The sequence below is a fragment of the Perna viridis genome, chromosome 6 (genome assembly GCF_037379345.1).
Source record: "Perna viridis isolate PV_CMFRI_1.1 ecotype Kerala chromosome 6, ASM3737934v1, whole genome shotgun sequence".
Classification (NCBI taxonomy): domain Eukaryota; kingdom Metazoa; phylum Mollusca; class Bivalvia; order Mytilida; family Mytilidae; genus Perna; species Perna viridis.
Genome location: NC_142450.1, coordinates 5,447,526 through 5,470,144, shown reverse-complemented (window position 1 = coordinate 5,470,144; position 22,619 = coordinate 5,447,526). Strand labels below are relative to the sequence as shown.

Below are 22,619 nucleotides of genomic sequence, written 5' to 3'. Positions count from 1 at the left end.
ATCTGACCAAGGACTACTTAATTATACTAAAAAATCTTAATTGATCTCACTGAATCACCAGAGTGTACAAGAGGATAAAACACAAAGAAACATGCATTCAATCAGTATATACAGTATGACAAAATATCGATGTCCTTTAGTCGCATAAAAAAAGGAAGCGTGCAGGTTCAGTATACATTTTTTTTTATAAAGGAATCGTAATATTTTTCTTCTAAATGACTATGCATTTGCACATTACAGAATGACAACATCCCCTTTAATTTATATTCTTTCGGAGTTGTAAATATTATGGTAAAAAAAGTACGCGAATGTTTTTAATATCAGAATTATTAGGCGCAGACCATTTTCTTTTCGATGGACTGATATTTTATGTATGGTTAGATTTTTTTTTTTGCGCAAGCACGAAAATAATTAAGTCTACATTGTTTAGTAATTGGAAAATATTTAATAATCTTTTTTTTTTGTCCAGGGCTAAGTAAAAACATGTTTTCCTCAAACGTGATACATTTTTTAATTTTTTTTTCCAAAATAATCACCCCAGTATAAAAAACCCTTTCCCAAACCATCGTTGCAAGGATGACAGACTCTTTAAATTGTCTCTGTATTTCGGACCAGCGTCCAGTTTCAATATTTGCATGAGCATCTAAGTTTGGCTATAAAATTATATTTGGTCAGTGATGTCGAACCTAGGTAAATAAGATTCCAGGCAAAGTTCTTTGAACAATGTATAGAATTCTACCCTGGAAGAATTTACTCATTTTGGAAAACAAGTCCTGAATGAATTATAATGAACTGGTCATTCAGATTTTGCTAAATGAGACTTTTAATAACAACCTCCCCATCGATATTTGATCGTTACAAATGAAACTTAAACAGCAATTTACATATGAAATCCATTTACATTTCAATTGATTTCCTATGTGAATTTTTAACATCAGCATATGCAAAATTGGTGATAATTTGTTATCATCATTTATCAATTTATTCTAGAACATAATCATTTTTTGTTTTACAATAATTTCCATGGTAAATCTTCCTAACTCACCATAACAATTGGTGTACTGTTCTGTACTTTTTAAATTATTATGATACGGTTTTGAATGATTTATTAAGCCATTAGAAGAAACGTTCTTTTCTCAACGTAGCAAAGTTGCATAGGTTTATATCTTAACCGTACTCAGTAACAACTTTACACTATAGATTTTAGAGCATTAGAAAAAAAATCTAGGAGAGAGTGGGAAGCTGTATATCTTGACTTAAATACACATTGATCAGTGCTGTCATGCTCTACTGGATAGCCCTTCTAAACGGTAGTAAATTAAAAATGCCACACCGCAAGGCAGTGCTCACTATCCCATTTTATTCGTGATTTGTATTAATCAACGACTTGCTGTCAGTTATGTTATCCATTACTGGTGATAATGAAAAATTGTCAAAAACTATTTTCGATTTCTGAACTGAAAAAAACGGTCTGGCCGAAAACAGGCTATTGAAAGACATTATTTACAGAAAAACTCGCCTCCCCACATGCAACTTACGTCATGAACTAGGCCGGACGTAACTTCAAAATACAGACAAAGAATTAACAAACGATCAAATGCAATTCTAAAAAAAGATGCCGTATGATATTTTTATGTGAACGACCACGCTTTCAGAGCTTTGATAATTATAAAATGAGTAAACAATACCTAACTAGTGCTGGTTGTGACAATGAACGAACGGACCTCTTTACTATATAATACCATAGACCTTGCCCCAGAGGTACATTTTTTTTTGTTTCAAAAAGCATACACATATCATCTCTTCCTAACAAATCTTCGAAATTTAAAAATCGATCACCTTAATTTGTCTATACGATTCAACTCTAAACCGAATAAGTCTTTTGGCAAATCAAAATTTCTCGTTCTCCGTAAGGGACAGATTAATTTACTTTGTAATATGCCATCTCATTTTTATTTTCATGATCAATTTTTGTACATTTCAAATCATTTTTATTATAATTATTTATCATTATTTTTTGTATACACATCCTTAATTATTTCATGCATACCATTAATCTGTAATTGATTATAAATCTACATCTGTGTGCATACTACTTAATCTTTTAGAAATAAAAAATAAGCTTGTTTAAATCCTTTGTTTAAATATCTTTATTAAGTTAAGAAGCCCTATAACTGGACCTTCTCAATTGAGTAGTCAAGGGCGTTACCCCCCCCCTCCCAAAAAAAGAATAATAATAATAAAAATCACCCTACCCAGGTAGCACTTAGCATTAATTGACATTTTCAAACATTTAAAATACAGCAGGAGAAGTTTGCTCAAAATATGTTTTAAGAACATCATATGCATGTTGAACGTTTTAAAATACATCAGAATATCATTTCATAATAAATAAAAAGCCTTTACTCCCAGGGAGTCAACACTTCAGACTGCCAAATCAATGCCTCGATGATTTCAATAAAATGCAAATATTCTAATCGTGAAACAAAACACGATATGGAGCGATCGATCTGCAGAAAGTGAAGTGGGAAGGATTTTGGAAAAAAAGAACTCCGTGTTTTGCAGTCACACGGAACAAATAAAAATAACATTAAGTTCTTCCTGTTTGGTACCAGTTTATTACAGTGTTGGAAAGGATTCCGATTGTAGCAATTATCGAATTTCGATGATAATGCAAATAGTAGCTGGCCCCGTGCAGGTCCGGGTGTTAAAAGAATAGGCCTGCAGCAGCGCTAAGCTTGTCGTAAAAGGCGACTAAATAGTACTCAGAAACCTAGCCGGGGAGCAACTAGGATGTGTGCCCCATGTGGTGGAATGGGGTACCCCTAGCGTGTTACATGCTGGGGTTGTCAGGCTATAATACGGAAAACCTGACCACAAACCATAGTGGTGCACCGTGTTGGGAAAGATGCCTCATTCCTTGCACGTTGCACGTTAAAGAACCCTACTGTGGTATTCTCCCGGAGTAGTAACCATAGGGCACCGCCACATTAGGCTAAATTGCCCGATCCTACCCACCTCTCCCTGTTTCCAGGGCAATCAAAATTTCTCCACCCCATTGTCCTCGCGTCCCATCCCTTTTACATTTCATCATCATTTCATGTTCCTTTTATCATCAATTTCATGTTCATCGTCTGGATATAGCTGAAATATTGCTTCTCGGACGTTAAACCCCAACAAACAAACAAAAAACAAACAAATAGTAGCTGTATATTTTATGTCATCACTGAAAGATGTTAAGTAGAGAAATTTTATGAGAATGATTTATATAAGTAAAATCAAGACATCAATATAGTAACAGAAAACTGTCCGTTGTAAGTATTACAACCCAGAAAGTAGATTATAATTTAGCAACTTAAAAATATAATTATCTTTTTATTCTTGAGTCAAATTTCATTGAATTTATGTACAAAATATCTGATAAGTCACTTAATAAAATGATTTTCCACTAAAGATAAAAAAAAATATGTGACATTTAAAAACTTCTGCATACCAATAGACATAAATATAAATGTGTATTATATATCTGTATTTTTTTAGCTTATATAAAGTTCCTGATTTAACTACTGTCGGATCCAAAGGGGAAGTGGAACCTCCATTTTGATTTTTTTTTTGGAAAAAAAATAGCCTGGAGCCCTTTACTGACCCCTTTTCAATCCCTGGATCCGCCCTGTGCAACCAGAGATTGAACAAAACCACCGTGCATGAAATGAACACTTTAAAGTACAGAAGAGAAATTCGGACTTAAAATGTCATACTGTTCGGTGTATCTTGGACAGAAATGAAGTAATATGACAATGGTTTCATAAAAAATGTCGAAATATAATGCCATTTATGTTGCGAGACAAGTTGGCCAACAATAAACACGGAAGTTGGTCAGGTGCCCGCTACTGCGCATGTGTATCGGCCATGACAGGAATATTTTGTAAAGGGAAGTCCAAAAACGTAGCAAAAATTTATTTCTAGACTATATAAACAACCCTTTGATTGGTGCACATTGAGTTTATGACCAGATAATGAGAATTAGCGCTTTAGATTTTCTCGGTAGGTGATGCCATTCTTTATTTCCTTCACTCAGGTGATCGGTTTCAGGTGAACCAGTCACTTGACACAACTATCCAAAATATTGTTTTTATTTTGGTTCCCAGTGTTCCGACCTCATGTTAGCTTAGCTTATCACACACATAAGAGAAAGAACTCTAATTATCATATCTTCAACCCATCTCCAAACTATGTGCAAATGATTTATTGCGATTGTAATCAAAACAGGTTTTCAGCAAGATTTTTCTTCATGTGCTATGATGGGTCAAGGTTACCTTGCTATTTTGACATCTTCATTAGTTGATAAAGGGAAGATGTGTGCCAGTTACTACAATTTCACATCATGACATTGTTAGAGATAAAAATATTTGTATAATAACACATTTTGATAAAATATAGAAGTATTAATAAGTGTATTGATCTGTTTCATCTTCTATAAAATTATGATCCATTTTTATCTTCACCACTCATAAGATGCCAAATTTTGTGCTTAATAAGGTTTTACTGTATATGTAATGAGGTTTTGATTGATGATGAAGATGTTCTTATGCATGTGGAAACACATGTTAAATGGACAGATGTGATGTCATCTGTGTTGTTAAACATGGGGATGAGTCATACTACCAGTAGTACCTGTGAATGGGAAATCCCAGTAAGAGTTTATATTATGGGTCAATAATAATATTGATCTCACAAGCTACTGTCATACATTTTATTACTCACAGACTTTGGATTTAACCTCAGACCAAATAACTATTGAGACAGGTAATGGCTAATTTGTCTCTTTAACTATTACATAATGATTTATAGGTATGAACTGAGTTATTTTCTTTATTTTCAGTAACATATATTTTTGTTGTTGTTTTAACAAACTTCTTCATTCTTGTACAATTATGTATATATATTTTATGGAATATCTATCACACTAGTCAAACCCACAAGTATGACACATATTAACTCTTGATATGACTGCACCCAATGTTTAAGTTATTTTGTTTTGTAATTTTTTTTTGGATCACCTTGCATAAGAAAACAGTCTTCCTTGATGAATTGTATTACTCTGTAGGCCATATCAAGGATTTCTTTGAATTCCTTAGGCTAAACTGATGTGAATACTTGGGGTACTGTGAATGATATTCTTTTCATTAAAATTTTATACCTTAAAAATGAAGACTACATCCGTAACTCGCATGTTATGGGCTTGCTTCAATGTTCTGTTCTGTTTGTCTTTTACACTATAGTATTGGGTCATATGTTTGATCCTAAACCTAGAAAATTTAAGTCGGTGGGACACTATCATTGAAAAAAGCCACTGAGAGTAATTTGAAATGTCAAAAAATGAATTTTTTTTCCTAGTGAATTATTTTTTTTTTCAAATCAGTGTATTGTGAACACACATTCATGTAGGTGCAGCCAATATTACTTACATGTATCTGTTGTGCATTGTGCAAGAAAAAAATGAGGTTAATTAAATTAGGTTTCTCACCTGCAATGCAAGTTACATTGTACATTTGTATATTCGGTAACCTCCATTAATGAACCCATTCAGAAATTTTAGCAGCCTGTCCAAAAAACGCCAAAATAAATTCTGTGAAATATTTACTTTTGACTTAAGTACTTTCTGCACCATTAAGCATTAGCAAAAATAATAAGTGCCAAACTTTTTTGTTGACCCTTTTGCCTAAAAATTACCAAATTTTATACCCACTGTATGATATGTGATTCCTTCCGAATAGTTGGCATGTTTGTCCATTCGTCTGTCTGTCCATCCCCTGATGGTTTCCAGATAGTAGCTTCAGATGATATTGTAGGATCTTTTTTCAAAACTCTGTATAGTTATTGAGTATCATCAAATACAGTTCAAAGTTGGAATTTCATATTATTACAAAAGTAATGGTTATTTTAAGTTGTTTTTACTTTCCTCTTATCAATTAAGGTCCGATTAGATGCCCTATTTTTATTAATCTAACAATTGTCATCATCCAACAATTCTGTTCTAAATTATGTCAAGAGAGACCAACTTTTCAATTCATTTGAAAGGGTGAGGGAGGCTGTTCCCTTCCATTATTCAGATAGCTCTAACACTATTTAGGTACTATGGGAATGTCCTTCAATGTGCTAACAATCATTTCGGGAAATATAAACATTTGGGAAGCTGGATTAGTGAGGTAATCCAATAACTTTGGGAATTCTGCATGATTTTGAAATAATTTTCATTGGGAAAGGGAGCCAGAGGAGCATTGGAAAAGCCATGCACTATGTATTATTGTGAAGAGCATGACTATAATGGAATTGACCCCTTTTGTTGAAAATGTCTTTTAATATGGCACATATTTTTTATAATCATGCCCACTCTCCAACTGATTTTGCATTTACAATGTAGTGCCTTTTTTGGATACAGCAATAATACTTGCTTTTCAAACCTATTTCAGGTATGACAAGACAATGTAGATAAATGATGACCACTACAGAAATAGGAATAAATGTACAACTCCTACAAGATCTTAGACAAAAATATCCTGAGGTTGCCGAGCATGTTATTACATCTTGTGTCAGACAGGCAAGAAAAAATTTTTATACAAAGGTTGAAAGAGCACTCTTCAAATGGCGTGTGGCAAGTCCAGAGTAAAATCAAAACTGAACCAGTCCAGTTTTGGTAAAACTTGCCTCTTGGCCAGTTGAACAAATTATCTTATTTCTACCCCTGTTATGGTGTATATGTGTTAGTTGGAAAACAGTGAAGTTGGACATTCGTGTACATGTATCTTGGTAGTTCACAATCAAATCATGAACAACATAATGAATTTATGTAAAATCAAAAGCAGGAAAATGTACAAGCACATTTAGTTCCAATTACTATTTTTATTTTCATTGTGATCGTTTCCTCTTAGCATAAGGAAATTTTCGTGCATTTATGAAACACGCTAGTTTAGCAAAAATCTACATGTTACAGTAAGTCTGTAAGTGCATATACCAATATGCTTTGTAGTGATTTTTGATTTACCTTTGAAGATTTACATAACTTATGGGAAGAAAAGAAAGCTTTAATGACTTTTTACTTTCATGTACATGTCAGTTTTTAATTCACGCACATTTTTATTTATTTTCAGAACAAAAATGACAGAAAAAAATGTATTGAAGCTCTAGACAAAGAGACACCTAATGCTTTATTTGGAAATGAATTCTTATCTAACAGATTTCAGGATATGCACATAAATGATCAACGATCTCGAAGTGATTCCGCCTCAAGTGGTATTAGTAGTACAAGCACATCAAGTTCTTCTTCCTATAAAGTGAACACAGACTTTCGACCATTACCTATGGAGCGTACTTTCACTTCTGACTTAAATCAATTTGTAAAGGTTCCTAATACTATTCCAAATATTGAGTGTAGTGTGTCCTCATCACAGAGTTCCCACGCAAAGCCTGGTACCCAGCAGTCCGGGATGAGGCAGATACCAGTTCAGCACATACAGACTATACGCAGTCCACAGGATCAACCATCTGGAAATTCACCGTTAGTCTATAATATTATTTATCAAACAGACAATAGATCACATCATGGTGGACAGCATTTACCACATCCTAACTATATAAATAACCATGGCAACATTAACACCCATGGGAATATTAACTATAGTTTAACACGTTCTCCAATCACTAGCCATTCTAATGCTAATCAAGGCCCACCAGTGGCTCAGCGCTCCATTTCGGTACAACCAGGACTTAGCCACCATAATCAGGTCAATATGAACATTGTACGGCTGCCTCCTGGTGATAGGACACCAGTTTATGACCCTGGTGATTACAATGTCCAAGGCTTGCATCCATCACAAAGTGACTCCTATTTAATGGGAATAGATAATGGTGCAAGTCATGGTAACCATGGAAATAGCTATTTTTCACCATTGTTTGTGAGTGTTGGCCCATCACCTCCGCCATTTCCAAATGAAGTGGGATTATCAAGAAGTGCTAATGATCTTTCGCGACCAGATATAAACATTGCAGGGGCGGTAAATCCCCCTTCATTTCCAAAATACTTGCCAGATCCTTTATCGGTAGGCCCTAGTCACAGTGATAATGGACACTTTTATCCACATTATAATAATCCAAATGATAACCGTGTTCCTCCTATTGCCTCTCGCAGTAGTAGTAGCGAGAGTGATCATAGCGTAATAGGAAATCCTGATGGAGAGAGACGTCATGTGTCAACTTTTAATTTTACACCTAAAGCGGTGCCTTCTCCAAGTTCTAGTCCTAGTAGTCTTAGTTCTGATTCTTCACATAATCATCCTCCTGAAATTCCAAGGCGAACATCAGGAAATATACAAGAAGAAGCTGCATATACTCAAGGTAGGTGATAATGTTTTTATTTAGCAACAGATAGAAGAAGTTTTTCATTTGACTGAATGCCGTTTACTTGTACACATACTACAGCATTTTGGATCTCACGAACATTAACATGTATGTTTAGTTCTAAATGCAATGAACTCGAGGAAAAAGAAACCTTACAAATTAGGAAGGGCATAATCTAGCCTTTAATTTGAGTGAAAATTGTACAGATTCTTTATGGTTAGGTTCAACTTGTACGTGTAGGTTTCATGTATATCTTTCATATATTTAAAAAAATGCATTTTTATTTACTTTTTATTATGTTAAGTAATATTCATTTGGAACATAGAGTTAAGCATGTTATACATGCATGTAATATAAAAAATTACTTGATATATTGTAAGCAGTTACTGTCAATTACAGTATAAAAAAATTCTTGATATCTTAGATGTGTATGAGCAATTATCGTCAATTCAAGATCCTTTACATGTAGATACATCATATCTTGGTAGTTGTGTAAATGATATTTACAATTTTTTATAAAAAGCCAATCACACAAATAAAATGAACTACAGAGTACAACATGTGACTGTAAACACATCACTTATTAATCAATGTACATTTCTTTAAATTAAAACAAAAAAAAACACAGATTAAATGTACATGCTTAAATTTTTACTTATAATCAGTTAACCATTTAAAGTTTCTTTTCTATACTTATACTCGGCGTCACATAAATAACATACTGTTAAAATTTGAATAAAAATATTTTCTACGACTTTATTAACACCTACCATCGTTTAAATTGTCTTAAATGACTTGCTCATTCGTTTAGTCAAATGGCTTCTCCCTAAACGAGTCGTTTATTAGCTTAAATCATGCGTAACAAATCCTTACGGGAAAATCCCATACTAATATCCGCCATGTTGGTTTCTACGGGACATATTGTTTACAAACGAAATTCGTAAGTTCCCGTCGAACTCTGTTGACAATCGTCTGCTTGATCAACTTCTCGGTATTGTACGTTGTTGGCGTAAAATAAATCTGAGATATCCGAAATAACGCCAAAATGCATTCTGGGTTCTTCGGTTTTTGGACAAACCATTTAAACGTAAACAACATCTTCTAGCAACCCGATCACTGTAAACATGGCCGACTTTTTACAATGTAAATATTGGCACCAAGAATTAAAATCTGACCGGAATTTAACGATTCAATGTTTAGGGAGAAGCCGTTTGGCTAAACGAATGAGCAAGTCAATTAAGACAATTTAAACGACGGTAGGTGTCAATAAAGTCGTAGAAAATATTTTTATTCAAATTTTAACAGTATGTTATTTATGTGACGCCGAGTATAGAAGGTGACTAATAAAGAAAGTAAAAGAATCTGTCACCTGCAGAGCTGTCAATAATTGACCCAAGTTACATGTACACAAATTTGAGCGATTTTAAAAATAGAAAGATTAATTCTATGTACTGTTCTAAATATTGTATATGTTGTACATGTACACTTCAAGCAGAATTTCAGGAACATGAATTAAAAGCAGAACTCCAATCAAAACAGCATTGCTGTGGATTGCTACTGTTTCTTTGAAATTTTAGGGATACACTGTACCAAAAACTTTTTTAATTACATGAAATAATATTATCAGATATACCAATGTGCAATGCACATGTAAACAAAAAATAAAGAATATTATTGTATTATTGTTTGAATGGAATTAATTTGTTATTAGACTGGTGGCTTAGGCTTTAAAGTGAAAATGTTTATTGAAAAATTCTATTCTGTGAGACATCTGTCTGTCTGTATCCTTTCTGAACTCATTAGTTCATATGACTACTGTCACATTTGATATCACCACACAAAGTTATGTATGAGCTGTGAAGTTACTATATTCAAACTATTATTATGTAGGATTTTGTATAATTGTAGCTTTTCACTTTGTTTTTTCAGCTCTAATCAGTTTTCAGAGGGATTTTGTATAATTGTATCTTTTCACTTTGTTTTTTCAGCTCTAATCAGTTTTTAGAGGGATTTGGTATGATTGTATCTTTTCACTTCGTTTTTTTCAGCTCTTATCAGTTTTCAGAGGGATAGAATGTTAAAGCTTAAGCAGGATTTAGAAACTGAAAGTAGAAATTTACGTAAATTACGTTCTAATGTCAATCAAATGGAGAAAAACATGTTGGAGAATCGACGGACGAGAAATACAAATTGTTTTCCTTCAGTAAGTAATAGTGATTGGTATTCACACAATTTTATGGCAAATCCAAAAGTGTGTCACTGTTCTTTATATGACTGCGAACATTTTGCAATTGTATTGTATGGCTCTGTCCTCATCCACGTCATCTTCATCATAGTCTTTGTCAACACTTAGTGTTTTTATACAACTTGGAACATTTGGTGCTGTCTTAAACCCAAAAAAGTTTAAAACCAATATTCAGTAATAGGATTAGAGGGGCCATGGTCCATTTATCACATTCCAGCTGTAAGTGTCCCTATGAAATCAGAACTTGTTACAATGTAATGGAATGGCCTGTTTGAATTCAGAAGATCATGTAAAAAATTTGAATCCCAATCACTGATTATTATTCAAACTGAATAGTGTGTACATACTTGTACATGTACATGCATTGTATTAAGGATATACACCTCCCTATGACAAATACATTTGTATTTTGTGACATTTTTATTTGACTGCAAATATTGCGGTTGTATTATGTACATGTAATTATGCTGTCATTGTTGGTGTTATTGTTAATTATTTTTGTTTCTGTGTGATTACAAAATGTACTTTTATGTGTAGTCAACCAAATGTCATGAAATATGATATATGGTTACATCCAACTAAAGGAAGCTTGCTATTTAAAATGGGGTCACTGGTCACTACCTTTCTTAAAAAAGGGGTTAAAATACATGCAAGTGTTTAGAATTGATGTGATACATGTAGGCTTATTACCTATTCAACTTCGATAATGTTTTAAAAATTGTTACTCATTAAATTCTGTTTTAGGTGTATTTCACGAATTGTACATAACATTAAGAATTTTTAGCATGTTGCAGGGTAGGAAATTCAATCAAATTCTAGCCAGTCCTGAACATAATTTTTCAATGTATTTACTATATGGCTATATAGATTTTTGCTAAATCTAGCCAGCCCTGCCAAAAAATTGCCAGTCTCAGGCTATTTCTAACTCTGCATGTTGAACTTCACCATTGTTCGTCACCATTATGGACAGTACCTATTTAGTGTAGTCTGGAAGTCAAATGGCATATCAACAATTTCAAATTCTATCATATGTCAAATCAACTGTGATGTCACAGGTGAACAGCTGTGTACTGTAAAAGTATTAATTTTGGTGGATGCTAATTTTCGCCGATTCAAGTGAACATATTCGTGGGTATCAATTTTCACAGTATCAAAAAAATGAGAAGCATTATATAGTGTTAAAAATCAATTTCGTGGTTGCTATTTTTCATGCTTTTCTGTCCACCATGAAAATTAATACTTTTACAGTATGTCTTGACCTAAAATCACATCTCTTCCTCATAAACTATTGCTCTTTTGTATACTGTGAAAGTACTATTGTTCGTATTATGCCAAACCATGAAATTTGGTTCCCAGTAAAAAGGAGATTTCCATTGATGTGTATACTGAAAACCACAAAAGCACGAATTCATGAATCCACAAACTTGTGTTTCTTTCCTAATCAACGAAAATTGGTATCCACGAATTAAAGAACTTTAACAGTTACTGTGTTGTTATATTTATCTTTGGATGGATGCATTATGATATGCTACTGTCCATCAAACATTAATACATGTACAATTACAAGTCTTTCATATACTTCTTTGATGGTCTGAATATAGCTGAAATATTGCTGCTTGGACGTTAGACCCCAACAAACAAACAAATATAATTCTTTGTTTTCCTAGTTCTACTGATTATGATTCGTAATCTGTTTTGTTGGGTTTTTTTTTGCAGATTGAGGATATAGCCAAATTACGAGAACAGAAAAGACAATTACAAGCTGATATACAGGTGATGAATAGGGAAATCGACCAGCATCGGAACGGTGGATGTAAGTATTATTGAAAATTACTGTAATTACTGAAATTGTCATTTGTTCTTTCCTGCATTTGTTGAGTCTAATGTTTTGTTAAGGTGTAAATTTCGCAATAAGACATCTTATTGTCTTAAAAAAAAATTACTTACGGAAATTTACCTATTGGAGTTGTAGTTACAGATATTTCATGACTGAGATTATGGCAAAAACTACAGCAACGTGATAATTTTCCACTTTTTCAGAAGTGCTGCATCATACTCTAACATACTAGTGAAGAACTGACTGGACATAAAACATCTAATATGAGGCTTAGCAGTAATATAACCAATACCATAAATTTGGATATTTAAGCATGGGTTATTCGACATCCATGTTTAAATTTGATGTGTTTTATTTTGGCCCCTTCATCAGAGTGAAAACATCTAATTCTAATGCGACCCATGCATGTCCGGGTGTCAAAACAATAGGCCTGCAGCAGCGCTAAGCTTGTCGTAAAAGGCAACTAAATAGTGCTCAGAATCCTAGCCGGGGGCTAGGGTGCTCTGCCCACAGAGTAACTGAGTTGTGTGCCCCAGGTGGTGGAATGGGGTACCCCTGGCATGTTATATGCTGGGGTTGTCAGGCTGTAATATGAAAAACCTGACCACAAACCATAGTGGTGCACCGTGTTTGGAAAGATGCCACGTTCCTCGCACGTTCTCCCAGAGTAGGAACCATAGGGCTCCGCCACAGGAGGCTAAATTGCCCAACCCTACCCACCTCTCCCTATTTCCAGTGGCAATCAAAATTTGTTGACCCCATTGTCCTTGTGTCCCATCCCATTTTTCATTTCATCATCATTTCATTTTCATTTTATCATCCACTTCATGTTCATCGCCTGAATATAGCTGAAATATTGCTGCCCGGATGTTAAACCCCAACAAACAAACAATCTAATTCTAATGCTACCAGTGAGAGATTGATTTGACCAGTTTTTCTGGATAAGATAAATAATAATTATAAATACATTTATGATTTTTTTTTATTAAGGTAAAAAATGGTCACTATAGGTAAGCAAACAGCGCATTTGTTTCTATATTATTTGTCATACGCTCAACAATGATAATACACCAATATATATTGGCAGCCTAAATACTTACATGCGTTATATTTTGGTGTGTTTAATTTTGGCATGTTTAAAGGAGGTGCCAAATATACCAAAATAAACTACAACCAAAATTTCCCAATTTATGGTAAATGATAAAAATAATGTAAACTTTACTTTCCTTGAATACTATTGATTATTTTTTGTTTGCAGTTCCTGTTGGCACTGGTGATCCTAATTCTTTAGAACAACAGAACTTTTTCCAGAATATGAACCCAGGACAAAGGGGGAGTATTTTCAGTAACCACCATCCAGAACCTCGTAGTGAATGTAAGTGTTTTTGTACATCTAAACTGTGAGTCGATTAATTCTCTACAAATCAAAGCCAAATTGCAAAAAAACCCACTAGCAAACTCTGTGATTAGCTAAATTCAAAAATAGTAACCTTTTACCATCAGCACTAGAGCCAAATATATAGGAAGATCGATTTCAATGATAATCTATCAAATCCAGTATGATACTGGAGAAATGATTCCATTTGCAATACAAGAAACGAAGCTGGGATTGAGAATTAGGTGTGTACTGTACCTGAGACACACACATACTTTAAAAAAACCAATGTAATGGTAAAAAAAACAATTTCTCATAAAAAAAGTCTTTTAAATATTCTAGAATGCTTAGTCATAATAAAGTTTACCAACTGATCTAATTTAGAATTGTTACAGATTAAATTTCACAGGAATCTAATTTGAAATACAGGAGAATACGACTACCTTTCTTATGTTTCAGCACCCCCACCACCCTTACCCCCAAGAATAAATGCCATTCCCCCTGCCCCTCCTGTTCAAGGTTTGTCAGGTTCTGGAGATTCTGATGGAGATGGAGAACAGTGGAGTTGTTCAGCGTGTACCTTCCTTAATCATCCTGCCTTGAATAAGTGTGAATGCTGTGAAATGCCAAGAATAAATGCATCACCCCCTTCAACAGGTAGAGTCTGTCATGCTCATCCAGGCAATCCACTATGTTACTGTCATGATAAATGAGTTTTTTCTAGAAAATGAAAGTAGAAAGTGAAAGTAGACTGTGATATTGTCATCATGTTAGGTTGACTGCTCTGGAAGTTCATACATGATCATATATTTTGTATTACATCTTTAGATGAAGACTGGTTTGATTTGTTTGAATACATTTACAATTATAGAATTTAAATCTATTAGCAGGAAATTATTTAGAGCCCTTGGACTGTAGCTAAAATTTTGCTGAGGTAGTTATTTTCTGTGTTACATTGCAAATTATTCAATATAATTTGCTTAAAATGTTATCCATGACAGTTATTTTTTTTACAGTCTATGGATGAATACTTTATCTCAAATACTCTGTTTAGTATTGAACTTTGAAAGAAACTGCATTTACAATTTCCAAAATTCTTCATTTGACTTATGATAATGGAATATGAGGTTTAAGTTATAGCTCACTCTAGTTTGAAGTACACAGTGTAACTTTCACATACTAAATAGTTATTAGACTGTTTCTAAAGAAAATATTTGGAGATTGTTTTTACAACAAGAGGAAAGTAATCTCAGTCATAAAATGTATTGATTATCTCCATGTATTTTGTTGTGTTTTTTTTTTGCATGGAGCACTGTTTTAACTTGATTTCCTTTATATTTTGTAGGTGTGAGTTAACATGGGACACCAGCATGCTTTATTTGGGACCTGGTTTTATATGTTTCTGTTATGTCTCACTTTGTACTGTTATATGCCTTCATTGAAGTCACCATAAGAGGAATTTTACAAATGTGCCATTTACTTCTGTGCAAGTCCATAGAAGAATTATGCATAGGTTCTACTTGTTTTTTTTTCAGATGTTAAGATGAATAAGGCTCTATTTTTTTGGTCATTTTACTTCAAAATAGTTAAAGGCATGTCTTAAACTAAGCATATTTGTAGGATTATAGAAATTTGTTGGGAAATTTTCTTCATTTCTATGACAAAACAATCTAACCAAAATGTGTCTTTATAATTTCTCGTTTTCTCTAAGGGCATAAAATATTTAAATGGTTAGAATTAATGGTAAAAGTGATAAGATTGCACCTGTTTGCTGAATACAAATATAATGTAAATAATACCAATTTCGGTATGCTGATTCAAGGAGTAACTTCTCATTAGCAGCACTACATTCTTTATTTCTTCAAATTAAACCCCACTTGTACAATTTAAGGAGGTAGACCTAGGGTAAGGGACACAACTCATAAAAATTATTCAAACGTTTGTATTCAGCATTTTACATCAATCCTATATAAGTATCTGCTTGACTTGGATTCATTTTATGCTGCTTCAAACAAAAGCTTGAAAGGCTTTGGTGAAATTGAATATAATACAAACATATCACTGATTTCTTGAGTTATGTCCCTACCCTAGATCTACCTCCTTAAGATGTATCTGCACTACGTTATTGTTGGTTTAGAGGGAAAGAAACTTTCTAAGTTGATATTTTTGTCCAAAAGTACTATTGTTCATAGGGTACCAGTTTTCATGTTTTTCTTGGGGAGCCAGAGCACGAAATTTGATTATCAACATAAGGAGATTCCCATTGATGTATATATGAAAATCCTAAACCACGAATTCAAGAATCCACAAACTTGTGTATCTTCCCTAATCCACGAAAATTGGTATCAATGAACTAAGATACATCAAAGAAATACGATGAATGTTGGATGGATGGATGGTGGGTGGGAAAATTATTTTCGTAACACTTTTCACAGCAACCACTAATTGTAGTCTCTTTATTTTTTTATATCCAGCATCAAGTACTGGTGTCAGATCATGGGATCTGATTTCATGGCTTGTTGGATATCTACTTCCAGTTTATGAAGTTTGACCTATTCTGTCTTTGTCCCATTTTTATGAAATGATGATACGGTTAAATAATAGTTTCTCACAGAAAATCAAATTAATGTGGCCCTTTGCATGATTCCTTTGTGGACTTGTCTTTAGTCAGATTTTGAAGCTTACTTAAATGACTCCAAAAGGGGTGGAATTGATGTATGGACCGAGACCTTTGATTAATTTACTTAACTAAGTTGTACTGCTTTAAAGTTGTGAAATTGTTAAAAAATTCGCAAGTTTTAAGTTGTTTTTGGAGTAAAAAACTATTGACAAACTGCCAGATAATGACAAATTTGAAAGGTTGTATCTATATTTTTAATGAAGGCATACAATTGAACAAATTCTGTTCTCAAAGAGAAAAATTCTGTTTTTGTTCTTTCATGTGATGAAACTTTAGTTGCATTTCTATGTGTATATCTTTTTCTTTGTGTTTTGGGGAATTGTTTTTTTTCTATTAAATGATGTATCCTATTTATTTATTTTTTTCAAATTATACTTTACAAAGAAATAAATACAAACGACATTTTTATAATGGCTAGTTTGTCTAAGAAAATATTGGTTAGCAAGTACTTATCTGCCAAAAGAAATAAAAAGCCATAAAAAGAAAAACAAATGCTTTGCTTTGTTTTTCAACTTTATTCTGTAGATGTTTTATTATTGTGCACAACTTATGGCTCTAGTTGATATTGTTATTAAAAATTTACATAGTAAGGCTTATCTTAAGTTTAAGGAACTTAAAATTTGTATTAGCTTAATGAGGATACGGCATTTAGATCCACCAATAAATTTTTAATTTTCATTGGTAAGTTTAAGTGTTCTAGGAAAAGCATTCAATATTTTATTAAAGAAAAATGGCTGTTAGGTACATGTACATTTATTGATAAATTTGGAAATTTTTTTTTCTTTTTATATCTTAATCTCTGAACTACCACACAAACTGTCAGTGCTCATATTTCACAGGAAAATGCCTGATATGTTAAATGTTCACTCTGCATCTTGTGTTCAGCATTTCTTCACAATGAATTAATTTGTCATCTTGCACTTAAAATGTATTTAATATTCAAGAAATCTAGAAAAACAGTTTGAAAAGGTCAAAGTAAATAATTCCTTGATTATCAACTGAGTCTGCTGGTCTTTATTGAAAAAAGACAATCTGAATTTTATTTTATTGTAAGTTTTTGTAGGAATCAGGCAAAGTTGGAAAAATCAGAAACACACATAAACCCCAGATCTTACAATATAATATCACTCTTAGCATGCTTTCTTTATTTGGAAAGACCATTATTTGAATTCAGCATTAATATAGTTGCTCAGAAATTTTTCCATAGAATGTTAGAAAAAAAAGAGTTAGCTTCCTTTGAAATCTTCATTTTCAGTACATTTCAATGTAATTATAACTCAATTTACCGAAAAAGATATGAAAAATCTTGTCTTTTTTCCTTGATTCTGATGGTGCAAATAGTCAAATTAAACTTACAAAATGATGAGGTTTTTCATATCATGTTTCACCCACTGCCTGATTCTTTCAGTGACTGACAAATAATTTTGTTTAAAAGTTGGTTCTTCTCATTTCCTGAAAGTAGCCGATTTTCTGAAAGGGTATTACTTATGACTTACATAATTAAATTGATTTGGGATAGCTGTTTTCTCATACAGTTTTATGACAGCCTAAATCTGGTATGTGGATTTCTAAGTATATAGGATTCATGAAAAAAAGTGAAAAATAATTTTCCATTGCAAAAAGTCATAAACAAAATATTCACAATAAGGTATGAGTCTGTCAAGAACCCATCTTCACAAAATGCAAATAGATATTATGGATAGCAGTGATTGTCTTAGGAGATATTTTTACTTTGGCCTTAGAAGTAAAATCTGTTGATATCTCGGAAATCCTTTTAATCTATTTATTTATTTTTTTTTTTTGTGAAAAAAACTTTTATGACGGTAGTATTTTTCCAGATTCACTTTTAGATGTTTTATAAAAGAACATTTTTATAAATGGTGGAAGTAGATTTTTATTTGAATAAAAGTTTCTGTGATAAAAATGAATGAGTTGTATACTCTTTCTTACACATGGTTCATGATGGTCTTTGGTTTCTATTTCTTTTTGTTTTGTTATTTAATAGAAACAGAAGTTTTTTTTTATATTCAATTGAACATAAATTTGTTAAATTGGCTTATTGGTAAGTAGCAAGTTTATATTTTACCATTACACCTACATGTATTTGCATTTATTCCGCTATGCACCACATTACATGTATGCAACACTTAAATAGATACCAGGTATTTGTAGATTATATTATTTGTCATTCACTTTATTTTGAATTTTGTTTAACATGGCGTAAAGGTGGTTCCAGATGTAAAGTGTACTGGTAACTTTATACTGTAAACCACTACAGATAAGTTCCTTCATTATGGAATGCATGTATGTACATAATAGAATATTTGTCATGAAAATAAAAATTGGTGAAAGATTCTGTGACTCTAAATAAAGTGGTTTACAATACAATGAATAGAAAGCTTTTTGTAAAATTTGCAAAGGTCATTCATAGGTAATTTGTTGCTTCTCATTTCATTTTTCATTAATTCAGTAAGGGAGGGAGGAATTTATTTTTACTGGTTTTTACTCAAAGACAAGATGAAAGTGCTTTTTACATTGTTCATTTTGATGACAAGTGTGGTTCTTAATTTGACTGATAAATTGACAAAGATGGGCATTAAATAAAAATACCATCTAGAGAATAGATTTTAACTTTCTTTAACTTGGAAGTCTATTCAACTTTGAGAATAAATTTATGTAACAAAAGCACATCTTTGATTAACCCAACAATTAATCATGAATGAAGTTAGCTGATTTCGGATGATGTCACTTTCGAGAATAATTTATATAACAAAAGCGTATCTTTCATGGACCCTTAGTGAAGGAGAATTGGCTTTTGCATTCACCAATACAGTTACATCTGGAATAGCCCAGAGTTTTATCTGTAAAACTGCATTTAATATATATTTCTGTCATTTTTTCTTGGGTTACTTTTGTGACAAGCTTTGCTACTGATAGTTGCTTGAAAAATTAGTACACATGTACTTGAATGATTATAAAAGTATATAGGATTCATGAAAAAAAAAGTGAAAAATATTTCTCCATGTTGCAAAAATTCTTTTATTTATGATTCTCATCCTACATTTTTCAAAATTAGGGGTGGATGGGTGAATTTCATTTTTTATTTTTATCAGTTTAAAAGAAAAATGCTGTCAATTTGAAAGAAATTTGTCTAAATTGGAAAAAAAAATCAAAATTTTTCAGGGATGGTGAAAAAATTGGGTCGGGAGTGGATGAGAATTGAGGACATTTATTATTTTGGCCTTATTGTAATTGAACTTTTAGGTGTAGAATTTTTCATGGCAGTTGTTCCCTATTTAGATTCAACCAAATACCCAGTACTTATTTAAAGAAAGGTGCTAAACTTGGTAGTTATTATAAATTTGTAGTGAAAAAAGTTTTTAAAAGAAAAAATATTTTACACCTGAACAGTGGAGTTACAGTTGGACACAAAGTATTAGACAATCATGCTAATGTATTTTCTATAGAATAATTCAGGTCAGATTTATGAGAATAAAAAGCCATTTAGGAAGCTTTAAAAGAGGGCAAAATTTTGTATTTTTAGTCTTTTTTACTTAGAAGTTTTGAAATCCTTTTTACAAACTTGGGTAACTGTTTTTATACATGATTGATCATTCAACACTGTTATAACTGTTGACAGAGAATTTAACCATTGTCATCATTTTATTGTGGTTCTAGAATTGTTATTCATCCGGGTCTGCCCGAGATTTAAAATGATAAATTACTGCTTGCTGTTTGAAGTAATACTGGTTACTGGCTTGTTTCTGCCTGTACTGGACAGATTAAAGTATATTGACCAAAAAAAAAACTTCACCACCTCTTTTTTTCCTGAAATGTGAAATATTCACTCCATTTTTCAATGCTGTTTAAATGTGGTGCAAGTCTGAAGTAATTAATACATATATCAGGAACAGAAATTGCATTTATTTGAGCCAATAAGGCTGCCAAGATTTGTACATGTATTGTAAACATAATCATTCAAGGAATGAAAAGGTTGTTTTTTTTTATTTCTTACATATCTATAAAGTTTAGTCAATCTTGGATGAATGGGGGATGACATTTTAAAGCAACTAAAAAAATTGTATAAATACAACCATATTTCTTTTCCATGATACTGTTTCAAACTCTTTTTTCATGACATTTATAGATGAATATGTAGTTTATGCTTGCTAAAACTTTAAATTATGTGACTATTTGGAAATATATGTACTCAATATATGACATTTTTCATACAGTAGCTATGAAATTCATCAGTAATACATTGTATGCAGATGCTTGACTCATTGAGAGAGATTAAATTCTAGGAAGTTTGAACTAGATGTGAGAATGTTATTGATATCTATTTTTGGCAGTTATGAAATAGTTGCTATAAATAGGTTACTTGTTATTTTTGGTTACTTCCTGGAATTTTGTTTGCCATATTCATATCAAAATTGAATTGTAAACAGAAAGCCAAACCTTTATTGAAAAATAACTTCTATCTGTAAATTGCAACCATGTTCTTTTCCGATAATGTAGTAATTGCATTGAATACAAGTAATCTTATTTTGAAGAAAAGTCAAATTGCTGCTAGACAAATTTAGACTCATGAAACATTTGAAACTATATTTTATATTTGTACAAGGCTTTTTTAAATTTCTGTTTTTCTCATGTGTATTTTTACTATGGGGAGTAAAATATGCTAAAAATAGATTGGTTGCTATTTATAGATGCTATGAATGTGGGTGCTTAGATGATTGTGTGAGTGGACTTGAATCCTTTTGTTTGGTCTATACTACAGCTTAATAATATTTATGCACGTTTTCCGTGCATTTAATTTTTGACTTGTGTATTATAAGTAATTATTATTATGAGATAATAAATTGTTGATATTTGAAGTATTTCTTCGTTTGTTTCAACTCTAATGCCGACATATATTAGTGTTTTCTCCCAAGAATTTGGCTCTGTATGGGAAATTGAGCCTCGGGTCCCTTTTTGTTCTTAGACGTATATTCAGAAAGAAATTATCTTTAGAGGGGCATTGAGGTTTTTAGGGGTAACTTCATGTGTATAGAAAAACAAGAGGGAATTAATAAGCTATCTGAATGTATTTTTTGCAATACATAGTCCCCTTCTGGAAAAAAATTCTGTTGATGAAAACAGAATGCCACCTCTCATGAATAGTTTGCCCCATAACAAAGCATTAATAATGATAGGAGCAAAATTGGAACTTGATATGTAACTCGTCATGTTAGAGCAATGTTCCAAATATCAAAGGTATATCTGCAAGCATGACCCCCCAAAAAAACAAGTGCTAACCTACTGAAGCCCCAGTCTGCAGAAGTTGCTGGTTTGGGACTAGCAATCACAGGTTTGGAATTCAATTAACTAAAAATAAATGAGCCCTGCTTTCTGAACAAATGGTGCTCTTGTAAAGGCTTTTATTCTGCTAGCTCACAGAAACAACAGACTTCAGGATTATGGTTAACTTCTTGGCAACATAATTCAAAATCTAAATTACTCGACCAGTCCTGACTCTTAATGCAATTGTTTAAAGTTTGTCATGAAAACAGAAAACAAAACATTTTAAGTAATGCTATTGTAATTTGTGTAAATAGGTGGCACCAAAATTGCTCACAGCCAGCCATGGGTTGTGCTACCAAGTTTATCTGGCATTCATTGCTAGTCTCATTTTCAAAGTGAAGTCGCACTATAATTTAATTGGTTAATTTAATTTGAAGGAACTGATCAGAACACATTTGGAACTACCAAATCCATCTGCTGGATGGAAAAATCCTCATTTTTCAATCAGAAACATCTTTGAATATAGAAAAAAATATGCAAAATGTTATGGATTATCTGTTCAAAAGACTGTTTAAGAGAAGATGTTTTATCAATAAATAAGAAAGCTGCAACAGATTTTGAATAAGCTTTCTGGCAACTGTGAAGCATTACCATGCAAAACCTCAATCTCAAAGTGCCTGGACGTTCAGAAAAGAGTAGAGGTGGCTGGCAAAGCCTTTTTTGACTTGGTGCAGATGGGTAGAAGAACAGAATTTCAACAGAATAAATCACTATTATGGAATAATAAATAAATAAACACCAA

General features: G+C 32.5%; 1 protein-coding gene across 3 annotated transcripts; it reads left to right on the top strand.

Moving 5' to 3' along the window:
- Nucleotides 1-3,864: 3,864 nt before the first annotated feature.
- On the top strand, nucleotides 3,865-21,411 carry LOC148613327 (TGF-beta-activated kinase 1 and MAP3K7-binding protein 3-like). Of its 3 annotated transcripts, XM_088586679.1 has the most exons (8): nucleotides 3,873-4,044; nucleotides 6,474-6,601; nucleotides 7,152-8,394; nucleotides 10,446-10,600; nucleotides 12,359-12,455; nucleotides 13,738-13,854; nucleotides 14,314-14,511; nucleotides 15,200-21,411. In XM_088586679.1, exons 2-8 carry the CDS (start codon nucleotides 6,497-6,499, stop codon nucleotides 15,208-15,210), a joined length of 1,926 nt encoding a protein of 641 aa, XP_088442805.1. In that variant the 5' UTR covers nucleotides 3,873-4,044; nucleotides 6,474-6,496; the 3' UTR covers nucleotides 15,211-21,411. The 3 variants fall into 3 exon arrangements, with proteins under 3 accessions (XP_088442803.1, XP_088442805.1, XP_088442804.1); XM_088586677.1 differs by having other exon boundaries at nucleotides 3,865-4,044; nucleotides 14,314-21,411; XM_088586678.1 differs by lacking the exon at nucleotides 3,873-4,044 and adding an exon at nucleotides 4,658-4,806 and having other exon boundaries at nucleotides 14,314-21,411.
- Nucleotides 21,412-22,619: the final 1,208 nt, after the last annotated feature.